At 44.5% G+C, this 20,099-nt stretch overlaps 3 protein-coding genes across 3 annotated transcripts in view; all 3 read left to right on the forward strand.

Annotated features, from left to right (window-relative positions):
* The first annotated feature begins 433 nt into the window (after positions 1-433).
* Positions 434-1,149, forward strand: LOC120452191. The gene is made up of 2 exons (XM_039636302.2): positions 434-483; positions 536-1,149. The coding sequence occupies exons 1-2, from the start codon at positions 459-461 to the stop codon at positions 913-915; spliced, it is 405 nt and encodes a 134-aa protein (XP_039492236.1). The 5' UTR covers positions 434-458; the 3' UTR covers positions 916-1,149.
* Positions 1,150-2,973: 1,824 nt separating this feature from the next.
* Positions 2,974-20,099, forward strand: part of LOC120451191 (protein timeless homolog) — a 69,472-nt gene continuing 52,346 nt past the window's right edge. Inside the window, exons 1-7 of the mRNA XM_039634639.2 lie at positions 2,974-3,178; positions 3,239-3,562; positions 7,305-7,562; positions 7,623-7,942; positions 9,909-10,094; positions 13,661-13,784; positions 14,521-14,687. Coding sequence (XP_039490573.1) covers positions 3,077-3,178; positions 3,239-3,562; positions 7,305-7,562; positions 7,623-7,942; positions 9,909-10,094; positions 13,661-13,784; positions 14,521-14,687 — 1,481 coding nt within the window. The 5' untranslated portion in view covers positions 2,974-3,076. The remainder of the gene's footprint in view (positions 3,179-3,238; positions 3,563-7,304; positions 7,563-7,622; positions 7,943-9,908; positions 10,095-13,660; positions 13,785-14,520; positions 14,688-20,099) is intronic.
* LOC120451193 (E3 ubiquitin-protein ligase RNF125) lies at positions 3,578-4,485 on the forward strand. Its single transcript, XM_039634643.1, has one exon. The coding sequence runs from the start codon at positions 3,657-3,659 to the stop codon at positions 4,257-4,259; it is 603 nt and encodes a 200-aa protein (XP_039490577.1). The 5' UTR covers positions 3,578-3,656; the 3' UTR covers positions 4,260-4,485.

The raw sequence follows: 20,099 nt of genomic DNA on the forward strand, positions 1-20,099 counted from the left end.
TGCATCTGTGCATCTGTGCTCTCTATTCCGGCCGCACTTTGTTTGCCGAGCCCGGCTGAGCACTCACAATGGTGCACCCGGAGCCAAATGGGAGCCACTAACGAGCAGGACCATGTGGCGACGTCGATCGCGGGAATCAAGGCCTTTGTGGCAACAGAATGGTGGCGAAGTGGTTTCTCTAAATATAGGCACCTCGACCGCCTCGTTAGTTTCTTACTCAATGTGCTCCCTTCATATATCCTTAAAGTAAATAAAATTACATATAAAACTTTGCATTGCAAGTGTTGCTTTCTTCTTTGCTTTATGTAAAAATATTAAATAAGAACGTAGTCGTCTTTCAGGTGGCATTTCGACTTAATGCGTGTCGAATGAAATAATTGCAATTTCACATACAGGCTTCTAAATTGTTTATTTCTGCTGATTTATTAATTTTTTTTCACTCTGAATGGTTGTTCACTATGAGAGCACACTCCTCTGCATTTGGTAAGCAAGCAAATCAAGTATTTTTCACAAAAATTAGAGTAACTAACTTCAGTTGCGGTGGCATTTCTTTTGCTGACGGCCATCACTCATTCGACGGAGCTTCTTGATGACTTCGAAGTCCCCGAGGAAATAACCACACTACATGCTAATAAGGAAATGCTTGGTCCTGTGAATCTGAAGCGCATCGAGGGGAGAACTCGACAAAGGAGCGCACTTTCGTTTGAGGGGAAAAACAGGACGGGCAAAATGGTCGAAAACTATTGCTGCTTCTGGATATACCAGGCGCATCCGCCCATTCCGCACACCTGGAAACACATGGCCGAGTATCCTTTCGACTTTCAGTTCAATGGAGAGTTTGTGCGGAACCAACGACACAATGGAGTCGAAGTACCTACAGCTGAGGATGGCGATAAGGGCAGCGCAGCCATTTAATACTAAGCTTAAGAAAGATATATGTATGTTTCACTAAGCAATCCAACACTTTGCTGAGGTGCTGTCCGTTTATTATGATATGGGTAATTATCTTTGAACCGGCCACACCTTCCTCCAGTTTCGTTGCAGAACTATGATGATTTGTATTAAATTGATTTACCGAGTGTCCAGTTGCAAAACGTGTCAGCAAGTATATCGAGTATATCCAGCTATTTGAGCAAACAATTGATTGAAGGCACTGTGGCGATGCATTTAATTGGGCCCGAGGCACTCGACAGCTTAACTGAGGCCCAGAATCATAATTAACTTTGTCTGGCCAGCAAAACCTGACGGGGCCAAAGTTTCCTGAAAACTTGAGAAATTCGTTGGGCGACTCCAAAGAAAACCATGGCAAAGGGCGACGCTTTTTGTGCCTAAAAGCCTGACAGCACATAATGGATTTGACACATTATAATCAGGTTTGCATAGTGTCCTTCGCCCTGCCAGTCAGTCCCTCAGTCCCGCAGTCCCTCAGTCTCTCAGTCGGTCAGTTAGTCAGTCACTCAGTCACTGAGTCAACCGATCCCTCGAGCACTCCGGCAACTTGGCCGCTTTGACGTGCTCTGCTTATTTGGGCAGCCAGTTGGCTCAAGTCGTACACAACAAGAAAATGTCAACAAGTAACATTTAACAAGTTTAACAACAAGTTTAGCATTTATCTAAAATACGAAATGAAAGTTATTAGTTACCAATCCAGAAATGCATTATGAAACTCTGTTATATCATACAAAAATATGAAGAAATTAAAACCACTATCTTAAGGTGGGTTGTTATATGTTTAACTCTGGATTTTAGTTTCTTTAGTGTTTTTGACAAACAAAATTACATATTGTATTCCAAGTTACTTAACATTCTCTTGATCTTTACGATCAGTAACACATATGGCTTAATTCAGCACAATCAGCACACGATTTTCGCAGTGCACTAGTTGCCCATCATCGCAGTGCCGAGAAGTTTGATAAATAAGCAAGCCGGGCCCATGTCTGGGCATTTACTTAGTTAATTAAATTCAACTTCTTCGGCCGGGGGAAATGACAGCGGAGGGGAGCGAGGGAGGGCAAGTGAAGCGCTGCGGGGCGAGGAGGTGGAGGAGGAGGAGCAGGTGCCCCCAAGTTTTCCATGCTTCCTGGCAGAAGTTTGCCCGTCGTATTTGTTCATATCATAGGTAAATATATCCTGGACGGGAGCCTCGATGTTTGCTTTTAATTTCGCCAGTTCCCTAGCCTCTGTTTTTGCATTTGCTTTTTAATGTGTCCGGATGATTAGAGCGGCTGCATCCTGACCGAACCCCACCAATCCTGACCAGCTTCGACCACTGGCTACTTTCTACTTTCAACTGGCTACTTGCATGACTCAGATTACTCAGATGGCTTAGAGGATGTGGCCCGGCAATTTCCTGCTCCAATGACTAATGGAAATGGTGAAAAGATTTAAATTTACCGCACTGGGAGACAAGCGCACACAAAAGGCGCCTTCCTTTTGGTCTCGTCAAGGATCTTATCCTACATCCTACATCCATCCAGCTAGCCAAATGAATGGCTCTGCAGGGTGGGGAAGTGGGTCTTGTGCAAGCAAATAATTTGGATTTAAATCGATTTAAGATGGCAACGAATGAGTGTACGCACGCATTGCAAAAGTGTTTTATGCAAATGCAAATGCACATATGGATTATTTTCGCAGAGAAAACATTCGGAAAGAATATACGCATTTGAATTGAATTTTCCCATTCAAATGATATGCTCAGACTTTAGTTGTTGAATTAAATGCAGCCACTGTAGCCACATACCATCTTAGCTATTATAGGTTTATTTAATCTTTATAGAAAGTTCCTTTCTTTGTATTTTAACTTGAATTCAAATTTGAATTTAAGCCCGTACTAAAAGATCTAAAGCAATCGATAACTTCCAATGGATCATCGAGGTGAGTTTGCCATCGAAAGGTGTGCGCCTCCGCTACTACCCAGCGGAGTTCTAAGCCACTAAGGGATCGATCAGCTGCTCAGCACAGCTGATTCAGTTCGCGCGCTTTTCAGGCTGAAATCATTGTGAAATTTTGTTTTGTTTATGTCGCAAAGTTTGTTGCACCATTTATAATTAAATAAGAGTGATAAGTGCACCTCGAGATGTCTATTCTGCTGGCGGACATCGACGCCACGTGCGCGGCCTTGGGCTACAGTGATGGCCAGAAGTATCAAGCGGAACCTGATGCCGCCGAAGGTCTCAAGGTATTTCGTCTCCTGATTTAGTTAAAAATCATTAAATCTTAAGTTACCCTCTGCATGCAGCACCTGATTTGGATACTGCGTCGGGATCTGGACAACCACGAGTATCGCCGCCACTTGGGCCGCTCCAAGGTGCTGCAAACGGACCTGGTTTACATGCTGCCGGACTACGTGCATCAGGAGGAGCTGTCCGATCTGCTGATCCGCCTGCTGGTCATCCTGACCAATCCCACACTGCTGCTCTACCGGGAGGGTGCCCCGAAGGACAACCATGGCCGGAAGGTGTTCATGGAGCTCATCGACATCCTGCAGGGCTACAAAGCAGCTTTCGCCAAGGACAAAGTGTGGAGCGCCCTCTTCGAGAAGCTGAAGCAGGCCTTGGAAATAGTGAGTTTCGAGTTTGGTTGCTTGGCATTTGTAGATACATTAGGTTCTTCGATATTTTGTGACTGGAAGCACGTAGAAAACAAAGCGACACAACATGCCACAAATAAGTAGTTCGGAGGACAAGCGAAACCCGAAGAGTTTCAACGAAGGCGGTGGCGACAGCGGCGACGGAGAGGAGCCCTGGATGGACAAGTACACCTACTACGTCTGCCTGGTGTGCATGCAAACTGCCGAGTCGCCGAGGGTGAGCTTCTGCGGCCACCACTTCTGCGCCAAGTGCATTTGCAACTGGATCAAGACGCGGGAATACCAAGCCAAGTGCCCCTACTGCCAGTCGCTGATCGGCGAGAACACCCTCATCACCATACGCCATACGCACCAAGCGAACACGATGGAGAGCTCCAGTTCGTGCAGATCCCTTGGCGAGCAGCGCCGCCTGATGGGCATGCGCAGCGACTACATCAGCGAGCTGATCATTCTGCCGGAGGCCGGCATGTTCACTCGCGGCCACATTAGGTATCCGGTGGACCCTATGCCCAGGATCAAGCCCCTGCCGCCCCAGATGCTCCAGCAGTGGTCGCGTCTTTCCATTGAGCGCAAGTTCGTCTCCCCCTCGCTGCACCAGCGCTTCATTACCTTCGCAATCTTTCTCTTTATGTTCGCCATGTACCAGCACATGGCACGTGTACCTGCCTAAGATGGATTTTGCAACCAAGTCGCCTGCTCGAATCTGGTGCCTAAGTATTCCCGTCTGTGATGCCTCAGTGAGATGTAGCACCCAACAAATCTCCTTTTCCCAACACATTCCTTTTGTTTTTGAGTTCAGTTTGAAATTCAGTTTTTATTTCCTATCTCATTTGGCACCTGCCCCCTCATAACGTCATAAATAAACTTCTACGCTGTGTGCACCACACCAGGCATAATTATTTTGACTTATCACGGGCTTGATAGCCATCCCCAAGCTACTTTCCATGCCCCCAAACTGATCCACCCCGTGGATGGGGCTCCTATTCCAAAGCCCAGGCAATTATCGTTCGGGCATTTGCGCAACTATTCCTGTAATCCCTTTAATCTATGTATTAATGGGCAAGCGGGTACGCAAAACTTTTAATGGCCCTTGCAGCTGCCAGCAGTCAAGTTTTCGTGGGGAGAGAGAATGTTTTTCACATTGGCCAACCCACTTGAAGTTTGTTTTGACCAGCTCTGGCTTTATGACTGAACTCGTCCGCTTTGTGGGTTCATAACTAATTTGAACTTCATATCTGCTCGCTTTTATCTTCTTTATTTGTTCTTTGCAACCATTTCCCATTTCCCATTTCCCACTTCCCTTTATCCTTTATTCCCTCAACTTGACTCAACTGCTGGCCAACGAGATCTGAAGATGGAATTTCATTTAAAATATCTCACAATATGAAATCAAATCTCCAAAGGGTTCCACTCACTTGCTTTCAGCTTTCCCCTTACAGCGCCGGAAAAACCGCAACAAGTCGATTTAATCAACACCCACGACAAGTTGGCGGTTGGGCAGGTTTCATAAAGGGGGTTTCACTGGGGTGCCAATGGCTACAAGGCACCTTCGAATCAAACGCGTCACAGTTGGGAAAAGGAATTTGATTCCGGCCTAGACGAATTCTCAATTCTCAAAAAAATCTGTCCGCACCAAGCGGCAAAAAAGCTAAGCGAAACTGTATGGAATTGCACCAACATCGGTGGGTCGAGACATTGTTCAAACCACAAAAGGCAAAAGCCCAGCAACAATGATTGCCAATCGTTGGCAGTCTGCGTATTTCAAATGCTTTCAATTGCTGCTGGTTGGAAAAAGTGTTGCAGAACAATCACCGATCTTGGGATACTCTTGAAAGTATTACAAATTCATTTACGACAGGGATTTAGGTGTTCATTCATGCCAGTTGTAGAGGTAAATGCAATACGTTTTACGCAATTAGTTAGATTCGGTTCATGATGTGATACAACTTCAAGGGTTCAGTGATTGCTTCTATTTTTATGATTTTAAGGGTATTACAGAAACTTCTTTGCTTCAGCTTCATAAAAAAGGATTTCCTGATTTGTGTGTGTGCAATTTATGGATGAGCTCCGGCTGGATTGCCATAAATTCGTAATTGAAAATTTCCATTGAAGAGAAAGTTTTGCTGTTTGTTTGTTTGTTTGTGACTCAAACTAGTTTTTTCAACGGGCTGACCCAAACTGAAACACCAGGTTGATGGTCCCAACAATTATCATAAGTTAAGTCCTGGCAACCGGAGAACCGGAAAGTAAGAACGTAAATCTCAAAGATGAGAGAGCGAAACCATCCGCCAAAGTTCCTAGTCTCCACCACCACCACCAGCACCACCAGCACCACCATTACCATCCATCGCCCATCACAACGAAATAAATTCATTTAAAGCCGATTGAATCGACATTCATAACACTCCGGGGAGCAATTGCAAAGGATTTTCATGGCGCTGCGTTGCCAAAGAGTCGCCCGAGGATTTCTTTACATTTCCATTTTTTAGGGAGCGCTTTTCCTTTTATTTGTGCCGTTTTCATCGGTTTTCCTCGGTTTCCCCACTTTTTTTTTGCCTCCTTGGTTAGGTTAAATGCACGCGAATTTCTATATGGACGCTGTCTATTTGTTCTTGTTGCTGTGTGGCTGTTGTCGTTGATAATGAATGTGTACGAGGATTTTTCCGCTTTTGCCTTCGGCGGATCCGTCCTTCCTCCTGGGTGCGTGGTGCACTCAAAAAAATCGTTTTTAATTAGCAAGGCTTGATGTATCTTTTGTTTTGGTAACTGAAAAGTAAAAGTGTTTGACAGCAATGTTCTGAAATGTGTTATCTTGACTGCTCTTAGTGATTTTACGAGAGTAGCTCAATAGTTTTAGATAAAGTTTGTATAATTCTGAGCATGAAATCGTTTTCAGTGCACTGTTGCTGCTGACTTTTTATGCTTTACTTCTTTATTTGCGTCGCACCGACTTACACGCTTTGATGTATGCGCGGCGAGCAGCCAAGTGGACAGGCGCAGGAGCAGGAGCAGGAGTAGGAGTAGGAGCAGGAGGAGCTACTGCCCCTCCTCCACTTGCTGGGCTGCGAAGGAAAGCTTTCAGTTTTGAATGAGCCGTGGTGTTGTTGTTGTTGTTTTTGTTGCGTAGGGAAACCAAAAACGGAAGTCATTATTAACTTTGCCTTTGAGATGGGCTCTCGGGGTCCTGAGGTCTGGAGCCCCGAGTTCCTGGCACATGCCTGGATGTGGGTGTGCATGTTGGCGTGAGTGTGGATGTGGGTGTGAGAGTGGAAGTGGGTGTCCATGTCGGGTCGGAGGAGTCACAGCTGGCTTGTAGGCACAAAAGCCGCATTAGTTGTATTTATTTTTAAGCTCACAGCAGCAACTGTAATGTCCTGCTGCGCCCAACCCTAACCATGGAGCCCATCCGCCCTTCCGACCATCCTCCCTTCCGACCATCCAGTCAGCCAGCCACCCAGGAACTTCCTCTTATCGCCCGCACCCTGGCCAAATTGATTTCAACTTGACTTTGTTGTGGTCCCATCGCTTGTCTTGGCCCGAGTCGGGGCTTCCGTTTTACAGTCGAGCTACATAAATTTGCAATTTAATTTAATTTAATTTCATTTGATTATTTTAACTTGACTCGCGGGATTTGGTGCTTAGATTTTTACACTGGGATTTGCTGCGGCATTTTATGGCGCTGATTTCTAATGCCATGCTCTGGCTTTCCTTCCAGGCATTTGCGATTCGCAGCGAGGAGCAGAATCTTCTGATTGAGCGCATCCTGGTGCTGGTGCGGAATGTCCTGCAAGTGCCAGCGAATCCGGAGGCCGAGTGCCGGGCGGACAACGATGCCAGTCTGCACGACCAGGTCATTTGGGCGCTGCACCAAACTGGAATGCTGGACCTGGTCTTGTTTGTCATCTCCTCGCCGGATGAGGAGCAGTTCCATCTGCACGGCCTGGAGATTGTGTGCCTGCTTTTCAGGGAACAGGTATGCTAATAAACAAATATGTATTATAGTAACAATAAACACCCTTTTATGCGATTTCAGAGTGCCGAATCCCTGGCGGACGCCTCCCTGCAGCGCAGCCTGAGCGAAAAGCAGCGGGACCAGCAGGAACTTCTGGCCGCACGTCGCCGGGAACGAGCTCGTCGCCAGGCTCGTCCTCCACCGGGGCGGCATTCGCGATTCGGCGGCACCTACGTCATCCGGAACATGAAGTCCGTCTCGGACCGGGATGTGATATGCCACCAGGCTCTGGAGCGCGTCTCATCGATCGATTTCGACCGCGAGAAGCAGCAGCAGAAGCGATCCCACCGTCACATCCAGGAGGCGGCGCAGGTGACCCGTCGCAGTGCGTTCACCGTGAGGTGAGTCCCGGTCTACTCGTAACCCACAGCCATATCCATTTGTCTGTGGCCACTTCCTGCACTTTGGTCGCTCCTGCTCCGGGCATTGTTCGTATTGTGCTGGTGCTGCTATTGCTGCTGGCGGTGCTGGTGATGCTGGTGGCGCTGGTGGGGCCATTAGCATCGGAATTGTTATGGCCACCAACCGAGCGATGGAGCCACATCCCGGCCATTGATTTTCGATTTTACGCTGCCAGGACAGCCGTATCCGAGAGATTGAACCGGAGCGAGTGAGCAGTCGAGCGAGAGAGCGTATAAAATAATATTCAATAATAAATGAAGCCATTTCCTTTTGGTCCTTTCTACAGTTTTCCCGTTCCCCCTTCAAACCTCCTCTCTGTCCCTCGCCATCCAGCAGCCTGTAATTCCTGCTGTTTTATAGAATCACACAAACGATATTGGCTGCTTGGGGCTTCCAGGCCGTCGGGTTCCGCCTGACTTGGCCGGGCTAAACAATATCTTGGCGCCGAGCGCCTCTGTCGCCGCTCCCCCTAATGGCCACCAGGTGCAGCTATTTTATGCTTCTCCGCTAACCAACAAACTACTTAAAGGATCTGCCTCCACGTCCGCAGGCCAGGATTCCCGGGCTGCCGCTATCCTGGCTTTCTTCAACAGTTACAGCAAATGCATTCGGTTCCGGTCTTCTTTTTGGCCACAAATAGATATACCCTAGTTACCAACTAGGAGAATGAAACTATTTTAGTAAAAAGTAAGACATTAGTGCATCGGATGAGCCACATTATGCTCAAGTCCTTACCACTCATTACAATGATTGATAGTCACGAATTGAACTTTATATCCGGCATCTCCTCTCTGTCTCTTCCGCAAGCCTAGAGCATTTGTAGTTCGTCTGGGAAGTTCGGGTTTCTTCCTCAATTTGTGGCGTGGAGCATAAAAACCGGTGCCGAGATAAAACTGCAGCAGCAACTTGGCGGCGCCATCGGCATTTTCTGCATCGCCATTGCCATCGCCATCGCCATCGCCATCGCCATTGGCATCGACTTTTGGGATCTCTGGCCGACGAGGCATGCAATTTTCAAGTAAAATCCTCAAAAGGTTTTTATCCGCTGCTGCGATTTGGAACTGGCTGGCAAACATTTTTACTTGTTAGTCAGTCGGCCCGGCCAGTGCTTGTCCTGGTTTATGGGACAAGACGCTTAGCCCCAGAGTTGGTTGGCCAAATCTTTAGGCGCCCATAAATTGATGGAGCAGAACAAATGTGACCGGGGCGCCGCCGGTGTCCGTGATTAGACAACTCCGAATGTCCCATTCCGACCGCAAACGAATGGCCAAAGTCAGAGGAGCAGGGCACGTAGGCGGAAAAGGCGAAAGTTCATCAATGTCACGTGCTGCAGCGCCGTGCTCCCCAACAATTTGTTAGCCAACCACAAGTGCATGCTGCAATAAGCCGACTAAGGGGGCTGGCCATTTTTTGCTCAGCTTTGCCTCCATTTTGGCATAAATTAATCCGCGTCGGCATCGATGCGTTGGATTTGTGTTTCGCCTGCTGGCAGAGATTGCTCCACGCTCGACGGGATTGGGTATGGGTGGCTCGCTTGGTTGGCAGCCTGGGGGCCTGGTGGCCTGGTGGCTGGTTGGTTGGTTGGTTGGTTGGTTGGTTGGTTGGTTGGTTGGGTGGGTGCATCTTTTAGCCAGCTTTGCACAAATAAATTGGCCAGGCGAAATTTATTGCATCAGCGCTGCCAAATGCCGTTGCAGAGTTCGCATTTGTTATATAAACTGATAGAGGGCGTTCGCTTTCAATCAATATTATTGTGGTATAACCATTTTTCATGTCTCTTGGCCCCTTACCGCTCCTCACCGCCCCTTCCCGCCCCTTCACGCCCAACCTGCGCCTTGAACATTTTAGCTTCTGGATTTCCCTCTCACATTTTTTCATTTTTCGTACTTTTTCTGGCTTTTGCAGATTGTGCCTGCGCGAATACTGCATCGAGGTACTGCGCTCCGCTTACAACACGCTGGTGAGACAGGTGCGTCGTGTGCTGGAACGCAACGCCGGATCTTCGAGTCACGATGACTCCTATCTATTGTGGGCCATACGATTTTTCATGGAGTTCAATCGTTTGAGTGGTCTACAATTGCAGTTAGTCAGGTGAGTGGCGTTCAATAGATCTGTGTACATTTATAACCCATCAAAGACTCGCTTTATTTTAACCCACTTCTTATGTATGTTATATATTTTTAATATTATATTACGAAGACGTAAGCATCATTCTTAGCATCTCTGACATATGATTGCCGTTTGGCAACATCATTTGTGAAAGAGATTCTGGAAAGTGTACGACTTGCCCCAGATTCTCAGCTGGATGCCGCCTAACGTGTTCAAATTAATTGCCTCCAAGTTTCAAAGCATATTCTCGTACAGACGAGTTTTCACAAGTGATATGATGATGATGCTGAGGCTGATGATGCTGATGAATGAGCTCCGCTTTCAGTAGCCACTCCGTGAAGCGCTGACCTCGTCCTCCGGTCATGTCAGCAGATATGCAAATCTCCGGCGCACAAGCTACACTTCCAAACCGCCTCCATCAAGGCTTTTAATCAAATTACTTCGCAACACTCTTCAGATGAAGGAAATTCGCCTGAACTTTTATTTCGGTGGCCACTCCCAATTGAAACATTTTTCCTCAAAGAGGACAACACGCTGGTGATGAAATTTAAGACGCAGCTGCTGTGCGGAAAAAAGCGTGAGAAGTTCAACAAGTGCCTTACCAATAAAGTTATTGGGTAACAAGGGTGAATTATTTATCACATGTAGGAAAGTTACAATTGCATCTAACTACGATTGCCAAATAATGGAATCCCTTTTATTCTGCTAGATTCTAGTAGATTCCTTAAAGGAAACACAACTTTAAAATTTAATTTTCTCTCACTTGGTTAAAGCTTCTTACTGCGACCGCTTCCGATAAACTTGAAATTGATTTCGTTGAAATGTTTTCGACAGCAAATAAGCTGCGAATACTTGTTTATCTGTCGAAAGGACAATCCATCATCTGAACTGTTGAAGTGTGAAAAGTAGAGACCGCTTATAAGGGGTATTTTCAATGCTTTCCATTTGTTGTCTTTCATTTTGCTCCTTTTTTACAACAAAAGGGGCAAGTGCGCAGCAAATAAACTTTAGTACGATGACAATTTCCATTTTGCTCCTAGCACTTTGCACGAAAATGTTCAGGCAGGGTGTCAATGCGAAATCTGGAGCATTTTCCCAGCATTTTGCCAGCATTTCCCGCAAGAATTTTTCTGCGGTCACCACACAATTTGTGTGTCATTCCCTCGTGGCCTGGCATCAGCGTTTCGTCACTAGAGTTTTATTGCATTACTTTTTACTTTTTGGCGGGGGACAATAAGCACATGTACAAATCAAAGTCACGACGCCAATTGTTGACCCACCAAACTTGACCACTTTACAGCCACTGCGAGTTGCACTTCTGAGAGCAGAAACCCCCTCATAAAGTTCTTAGCCAAAGTTGTAAAGCTACACTGACTATGCTGATATGATGATTTGTACACACTTGAAACAATATGGTTGTGAAATGAAAACCATATATCATATAGTATATCTAATAATTTTATACCTATAAAAAAATTGAGGGGTACCTGTTTTGTGGGTATTTTCAGTAGTAAATTGTAAGTAGGTAAAAATACATGGTTACATTAATAATCATTTGGAAATGTAATATTCCAGTAAGCTCTGTTGTTCAGTGTATAAAGCGCCCCTTGTCGGTATTTCTAGCGTTGTGTTGTTGTGTTGCTTTCATTCTTGTCCAGCATGCTGTTAATAAAATTTTGCGTTCTTTATGCTGTCATCCGGCTGACGTTGCTCCTTCTCCTGCTCCTGCTCCTGCTCCTCCTCCGGATGCGGATGTGAATCCGGCTCCTGCTCCGGCTTCAGCTCCAGCTCCAGCTCCTGCTCCGCTTTGCTCTTTTTCGCTGGCAGTGTGGTGGGAAATTTCTTTAAAATTGTTTTGGTTACTTTCAAATTAGTTTCTGAATGACAACAATGAAGCTTTGCAAAAATGTTGTCATTCCGTTGGCGCAAAGTTTTCCCAGACCAGTTTTTCCCCTTTTCCGCCGCTTGGCGACTCCCTCGCACTATTCTAAGTTGGCTGGTTTTCTGGTTGGTTCTTCAAACTGGAGCTCCTACTCCTGGAACTGCTGCTCCTACTGCTCCTGCTGCCTTATTCATTTTCAGCAGTGTCCCTCCTTTTCGCCTTTTATCAGACTTCTTCGTCTCATTTCTGCACTTATAGTACATACTCGCATACATATATAAAAAGCATCCTATGTACAATATATACTCGCCGACCATAAAACTTTCTGTTTATTTCCTCAAATGCAATTTGACGCTGCCGCCACACCGCCCCGAACTTTCTTTATCGTCTGCCATTTTCTACTGATTTTGCACTATATAAAGCATGGCATTGCTGTAATATATGGGCTTTCAGATGGGCAAACTTTTCCAGCAGCCAGCAAGCCGAAAAAAAGTGAAATTGAGTTTGTCATTTTGTTTATGCGAGTACACGTACAAAGCATTGATACCGAAATCAATCGCTGAAGTCTGCGAATGCTCAGGAATTTGCAAAAACAAAGGCAACTATTCGATTGATGAAACCATTGCATGCCACAATTACATAAAATACAATCCTAAGAAACTTAAAAATCTTTTTGGCTAATGAATAACATGCCTATATTTATTTGCTTTCCAAGAGTGAGCAGGATATGCCACTAATATTTTTATACAACTAAGAATATTAAGTGATAAAATGTTTTTTGTATATTTTACACTTGAAGATTTCGTGTTTAGCCCATTTTATGTAAGTGCAGCCAGTTGAAACCCAAATCTCAATTAGTTTATTTGCTTTGCACAGTTTTTCGTCAAAAGTTTCTGCATCAATCAGTGTTTTTCCGTTTGTTCCCTTTGCCACATTATCGTGCTGCTGTTCATTGCACTTTTATTGATTTCATAAATTATTTATTTAGGTTCCTATTGCTGCTGCCGCCGCTCATCTGTAATTAATTTGTTTTTAATGCCTCTTCAAGTGCTCTCGACGTTGTCGCAGAACTTTAATGGTGGTTGCCGACGCTAATTTAGCCCAAGTTGCAGGCAAATGCTGCAGCCACCGGAAGTGGGCGGCTGGCTCAGTAGGGCGTGGTCGGGCGGTGGGCGTGCCGCTGGGTAACGTGCGGCATGTCAACGCCCAGTGGTCCCCGCATCCTTGGAGGGGAAAGGGGAAAGGAGAGCAAAACTTAGGCTGGCTGGCGCTCAATTCTAGCGCTACTTAAAAATTAATTTTGTTAATGAGTTTTTCGCTCTGGCAGTTGCAAGTGGCAGACGGCAAGCTGCTTACCTGTTTTGCTGCTCCACGCTGCCAGTTCGGGCCAACTTTAATCCAGAATTCTACTACTTAAATATGCACTCAAGCACAACGATTCACACCATACATGATGCCGTGTGCACTGAAAAGAAATTATGATGTGGTTGCCAGCAATAGACACCGAATTGCACCTAGCATTACTCGAATACTCTGTGGTATTCCACGAAATTGTTTATTTAAATTTTTATATTATAATTAATTGTTCTGCAAAAAGAGCCCTAGATTTTCGAGCTGTGTACACGAGTGTTATGTAACCCTGTTGGCTTTTCCATTTCATTCGCAGCGAATCGTTGAGCGTGCAATGCTTCCACTGGGTCCTGACGCGCATGCAACATGACATGGACATGATTGTGAGCGACAAGAAACAGGCGCGTCTCTGGGCCAAGCGACTGCATGTAGCGCTTTTGGTAAGTCTCTTCCGTTCCAGCTCCATCTGCAGTTCCCGCTCCAGGTCCTGCCCCATCTCTGTATCCCTTTATCCTTGCATCCTGATCCCGGTGGCCACCTAAGCCGAGCCGAGAGTACAGTGTGTGTGCGGGTCTGTTGTTGTTTACTTTGGCGCTGTAAGTGCACTTTTGGGGGCACTCTTATGCCGCTCGACGATTGCCTCGGATTAAGCTGGGTGCCTGCCTCTTGGCACTGGGCTCCCAGTACTCAAGCCAAGCTCCATGCATCCTTTAAGCCCGCCGGAATGATGGAGAAACTTCAAATGAACAGCGAGCTTTGCCTGGGATTAGCCAGAGATGTCTGGCACAAAAGGTTTCCTTGATCTTTTCTGTGAAGATATAAGGTTCTTTTCGAAACCAATTAGATAGATCAAAAGTTGGAGTCATACTGGAAAGAAGCCTTTTAACCGGTATTAAAGATAGTTGGAAACTAACAGCTTCATTACCATTAACCAGACACAAACTCAGTTCACAGCCCAATTGATTCCTTTCACACCAAGGCTATTTGGACTGGCCACATGTAATGAAGGCGTTTATAATTACACAGATGTGGGTTAAGTGTCCTTCAGTCAGATAGTCAGATCCCCAGGCTCATTACAATGCGCCACACACCATCTCTGGACCCTGCCTCGCCACTTTCCAATCAAGAGCTCCAGAGCGTCTGCCAAGTTAATGCTTACCAATTTTTTAATTAAAGACATTCCGGGAATTGCTGCAAAGCCTGCTGGCACTGCAGAAGCTAAAGGATGACAACAACGCGCGGGCCCTCTTCGATATGTTATTGAACAACGTGTGCTATGTCCTGGAGTATCGGGAGACGGTGCTGCATTTGTTAATGAACTACAATGAGGCGCACAGCACAAAGTGAGTACCCGAGCGAATAACCATTCCAACTATGCACACACATTCCGATTGAAAATAACTTGCCCTTCCGGCCATGCTAAAACCCTCGTACCCACTTCCACATCCAAATCCACTACCATAGCCATACCCATCACGAACCGAATTTGGAAACCATCTACCGGCCTGGCTGCATTGCTGATAGATAACGGCCACGACCCCGTGGCATCTGGAAATAAGCAAGCCAAACACACATCCTCTAATGGGATTACTACGAGCACTCGATGTAGTTGCCCCATCTCCTCCCCCCGCCGAAATATGCACTGCAGGCTGTCAGGATATCGCCGTTTCTGCCAGGATCTCTCGCCCCGACAATCAGGCATTGTTTGTCTTGGCGGCGTGCCTTTGTCTTGAGTCCTGCTCTGTTTGCTCGGCTATTTGCACAGATGTCTGCTGGGTCGCCAAAGCTCACTGTTCATTCATAGTGCTGGCAAACCGGTGGTTTCCGCTCTCGATATGGCAAATCTCAAGGGGAATTCAAAGAAAGCTATAAGTTCTAATTAATTGTGTTCCTTTCAATTGGAAAGTATGAGGGCTTTATGCCCAGGAGAAAAGTTACGTTTCTAGACTTATCTACTAGGTCCCAAAAAGTACTACAACTTTTTCAAATGCTATCAATTGTATTTTTATATTTTTTTTTTTATCAATTTCAATTCTTTATTTTACTCGAAGACCTATTTTTTATACATCAGTAAAGACTAGCCGCTTGAAAGTTTATAGACATATAGTTTTTTTGCCATAATAAGCTGTTCCTCAGTGGACATCACTATCCCAGAATAGATTTAAGTGAATGGACTTGCTGGTGAATGCGTGTGTTCCCCAAAAGCATCCCCAAATGAACTAGTTGCACATTCCTCGCGAGGCGGCGATGGGAGTTAAAGGCTAAAGGTTTAATTGATTTTACAAGCATGTGCTGTATGCGTGCCCTGGCATAAAAATTATGCCATTTTCCAGAAGCCAAACCGTGTTTTTCAGTGTTTGTTTTTTTGGGGGCAAATCGTGCACCTTGGCTGCATCCTAATTGCCGAGTTAACAGCGCATACTCTGCACGAATCGAGATTATTCCAATCGAAACGTGTGCCACACTGCGGCTACTTGATAAATCGCTGCAAAATATTGAATATAGTGCAGCTCCAAAAGATTCAGCACGATTTTCTCGATTTACTCGCAGTTGTAGAGTGTGTAAACTCATTACCTATATTTGATCGAGTTCATCTGGCAGATTGGGTTCATTGACACAGAAAACACATCATATACACCTATTTATTTCCAGCAATTGGTTAGGGGCTAATGAATATAATAGTACTTTTGCGCTTCTCCGTGCATGCTTGCTTTTAAAAACTCTTCTAAAAATAAATGCATATGCATTGGCAGACCCTTTATAAATGGAAGCGACTGCGCAATCCATTTATATAATTGCGATTTTTCAGTCCCGAACATGAAGAGTTAGACTCACTTGAATATTTCTGAATGGCTGCACAAATTCGCCTGTCAAACAAACTCGACTCCGAGTGCTCTGTGTCGAGTGATACCTGCAATAAATGCCTGAAAATTTATTTCTGTGTCACAGACTCCGTGACAGTGGCAAAAAGATCCTGGGTCGCCAAAGTTTCCTAGCCTGTCGGTCTGCATTTAATTAAATTATCTAACTCTAAGATATAAGCCCCTTTTCTACAGTCCACAAAAGTTCTGAGGATAAATAAAAAAGTGTCTTGCCATGCTATATGGTATATTATTTTATAAATTCTCCTTTGCTCTTCAAGTTGATTTGTGTATAAAAAAGCAAAATATCCTATAGGCAACCTATCCGCCAGCGTTTAAAAATATTGTTTACATTTAATTATTAATGTGTCATTTTGAATTCCTTCGCAAGCCAGCAGATGTTTTTATATTCATTCGTTTATTGTTTTTCACTCAAGTGTTAGATATTGGCATTTTAATTTTTGATTAACATATGCAAATATTGCATTCGACCGCAAACATAATCCCTTAAGCTGTACATATGTTTTCAACCCAATTTAAATCAGACCGAATTACCCGACGCCTCGAAAGGTAATAAATAAAAGTATGAAAATATATATTGTACATTTCTGTACTAAACTTTTTTCGTTTAGTTTCACAAGCTAGCATAGTTCTTTAAGTATCATATGTACAAATCCCTGTACGATCCACTGTATCTGATGACACATAAAGAGATAAACAAATTGTTGTGTGCCTGTTGGGCTTTACTGTCGACTATCAACGCATCACATCAGCCAGTTAGGCCCTAGTTAGTCGGTCTGAGCGGAGTCTGTTGGTTGGGGCACTGGCAATTTCAAAGCTTTGACTAAATTAATTTAGCGCGCAAACATGAAATTGACAGAGATTCGCCGGTGAGAGTTTGCTTGGTTCAGGAAACTCGTTGCGTTGCGATGCCAGCTACAATACACAGATACAGATACAGATACAGAAACAGATCCAGATACATTTACTCAACGCGCGTGTAACTGCAGCTGTGGGTTGTTGCTGGGCCAGCAACTGTGTGGCTTAATTGGAGCATGATTAATGCGGACCCAGTTGAAAATAGTTGGTTTATACAATTTCATCGATTAAACATTAAGTTGAACAGCTTTCAATTAGGCAGGCCAATTGGCAATCATGCAAATTTCGCTGCCTTTTGAACTGCAATCAGTGTTTTGAGTGTCTGACAGATTAAAGATTTTTCGGTGTCAAGATGAATAATTTATGACCCCGTCTGGCTGCCACGTATCCGCTGTCTCGCAGATTAATGCCACCCAGTTTACCTCTGATTTGCAGGCTCTGAGTAGTGCTGTCTTGATTTCAGCAACAAATATGGAAAACCCTACCAAATGAAAATAAAAAGTATTTACACATCCAAAAGATTCAACATTTTGGTATATAAAATAAACATTTCATTTGGAATGTAGAAATATGAATGTAAAAGTGATGATAGAATACTTCAACCAGAAGCTTTGTTAATGTTGTAAGCAAATCTGACTGTTAAATGGCACAAAGTATATACAAAATGCCCAGAACGACAACACTAGCGCTGAGCTGCAATTGAGGCCCATCAGTCATTGTTGTTGTGGCTGTCATAATTAATAATATTTTCATTATAAACGTCTTAGCCCACCAACAAGAACGCGAACAACTGCCCCCAAATAGTCGGTCCGTTACATTTTATCATTTATTCACCATGCGCTCAGGCTCGGCGCGAAGGCGATTCCCATCTTCCTGTTCCCGATTCCCCAATCCCCAACCGCCAAATCCTGAACCCTGAGAACCGCTGAGTGCTGACCAGCCCCAAAAACACCCAAGCCCAAGTGTTCTAATTAATTCTGTATGCTCAACCTGCTGCTTGAACTTCTTCATCCCATTTTCCCTGGCCTTTTGCGGCTGTTGGCGTCCATTTAATCAGCGTAAACGCGAATATCAAATCAGGCGCAACAACAATAGCAGCACTTGCGAAAGCAACCAGAAGTTACAAAACCGCGTGCATACAAATTAATTATAAATAATTTATTAACGATTTATCTTTGTCCTGCTGCCAGGCTTCGCTGGTCACATGTGCTTGAGATTGAGTATGTGTGCACAGAGAAAAAGGGAGTGTTGAACTAGAGCTTATCCTTATTTAACACGTTTAGCTAAATGTTATCCCTGTTTCGAAAATCCTGATTATTTTCCTATGGAAATATAAGTTGTTAAGATTTACTTAAAATACTTTCGATCCCTTCCAATTATGAAATTTCTTGTTAGCTATCCCTTAATATTTCTAAAGTTTATTAGTGATCAGATCCTCCTTGTGTTGTGGGATTTCTTAAGATACAGCTTCTTGTCTCAGTGTAGAATGTAAATAGGAGTTGAAACAAATGGGTGGGGGTGACTCGATTTGCACCTGCGCATCATTAGGGCGGTGTAGGTGGGGAATCGATTTGGATCCGCTTGTAAAATGGTTTGTGGCATGCAAGATGTTGTGCAACTATCAAACCGCCCACCCGCCTATTCGCTGCGGTTACTTGGCGTTGTGGTCAGGTGGTACCAGCATCTACATGCACATCCGCATTCGCATCCGTATCTGCAGCAGCAGAACCACCACCATCACCACCACCGCCATCTTCTTTCGCGAATGGCAGTGTTGCTAAAATGTCTGAAATGAAAGAAGCCAAATGTAGTCTTTATGGTATCCATCCAATGGCAAATAACTCTTTGAAAATCAAAAACAAATAATGTGTATTTACATTCAAGTAATATTTAAGCAAATAGCAAAGTTGAGTAATTACTTACCAAAATATGTAATTTAATCCAATTATTGGTATTTCACTGACTGACAGCTCTATTAGACCAGCTTACTGATCATTAAGAACACTAAAGATCCGAAATTCCTTCTGCATTTTGTTTCATTTGGCTTGTGGGATTACCTACGATTTATATTTGAGAAATATTCATTTTTTTGCTATTATCGCAGCTGAACGGCCAACCCTAGATAATAGTCAAAGCCATCACAGTCGCAGCTACCAGCAGTTTTTGCACCACACTGCTATTAATGCGGACACCACGGACATCTTTGCGGTAACATGGCCGTCATCGTGGCTGCGCTTGATTCATTTCACATTTGAGTTATCATCAAATGCGCACCACACGGCACCCGCAAACAGGACAGGAGCTTCGATATGTTCGATATGGATACGGAATACGGAATGGGAAAGCATTTGAATCCACGTGCACCACACCACACCACACCACACTCCCTGCCCAATCCGCATCCCAATCCCAATCCTTGCAGTCAACTGAGCGCCTTTATCATCAATTGCCAGTGCCCCCCAGATTTCTCCTGCTGTCAAATGTGGTCACTGCCGACAGTTCTTGATCAATACAAATGGCCAAATATCTTGGAATTGGCTGGTGATTGCTAACTGGTTTCTATTCATGGGCTGCTTTATGCGCACGTTGAACCTGGCTTGTTTAGCTCTATTACAGGCGTGTAACTTATTGGACCCTTAATTACGTGTAGCAGCTCAGGTTGCATTGCCAGGGTGGTTGGTACTTATTTAATATATGATATATTTTCTATTATCACTTGCTATTACTTTTATATAAATGTTCTTAATATTTTAAGTTGCTATACTAAAGACGTAAAGAATTGTTAGGAAAAGCACTGTGAAAGCTACTGTTTCGCCCATCAAAATAATATACAAGTATGCATGTTGACTTTGCTGAAACATGCTTCTGATTTTTATTGAACCTCGCAGAACTATACGCGTGCTTTTGAATTATTTGCCTGTTTAATTTCGCTTAATGTCTATCGTTACGCCATCAATTCCTGCTGGACTCCGGCGGGTCACTGAATGCCGGATAACCACTTTCATTACAAATTCA

This window comes from Drosophila santomea, chromosome 3R, assembly GCF_016746245.2.
Source record: "Drosophila santomea strain STO CAGO 1482 chromosome 3R, Prin_Dsan_1.1, whole genome shotgun sequence".
NCBI lineage: Eukaryota > Metazoa > Arthropoda > Insecta > Diptera > Drosophilidae > Drosophila > Drosophila santomea.

Excerpts from the sequence above, each read along its gene's own strand:
- LOC120452191 (XM_039636302.2), top strand. The coding sequence starts at position 459 with ATGAGAGCACACTCCTCTGCATTTG. Across the intron at positions 484-535 it reads AGCACACTCCTCTGCATTTG|TTGCGGTGGCATTTCTTTTG; the intron begins GTAAGCAAGCAA and ends AACTAACTTCAG.
- LOC120451193 (XM_039634643.1), top strand. The coding sequence starts at position 3,657 with ATGCCACAAATAAGTAGTTCGGAGGACAAGCGAAACCCGAAGAGTTTC.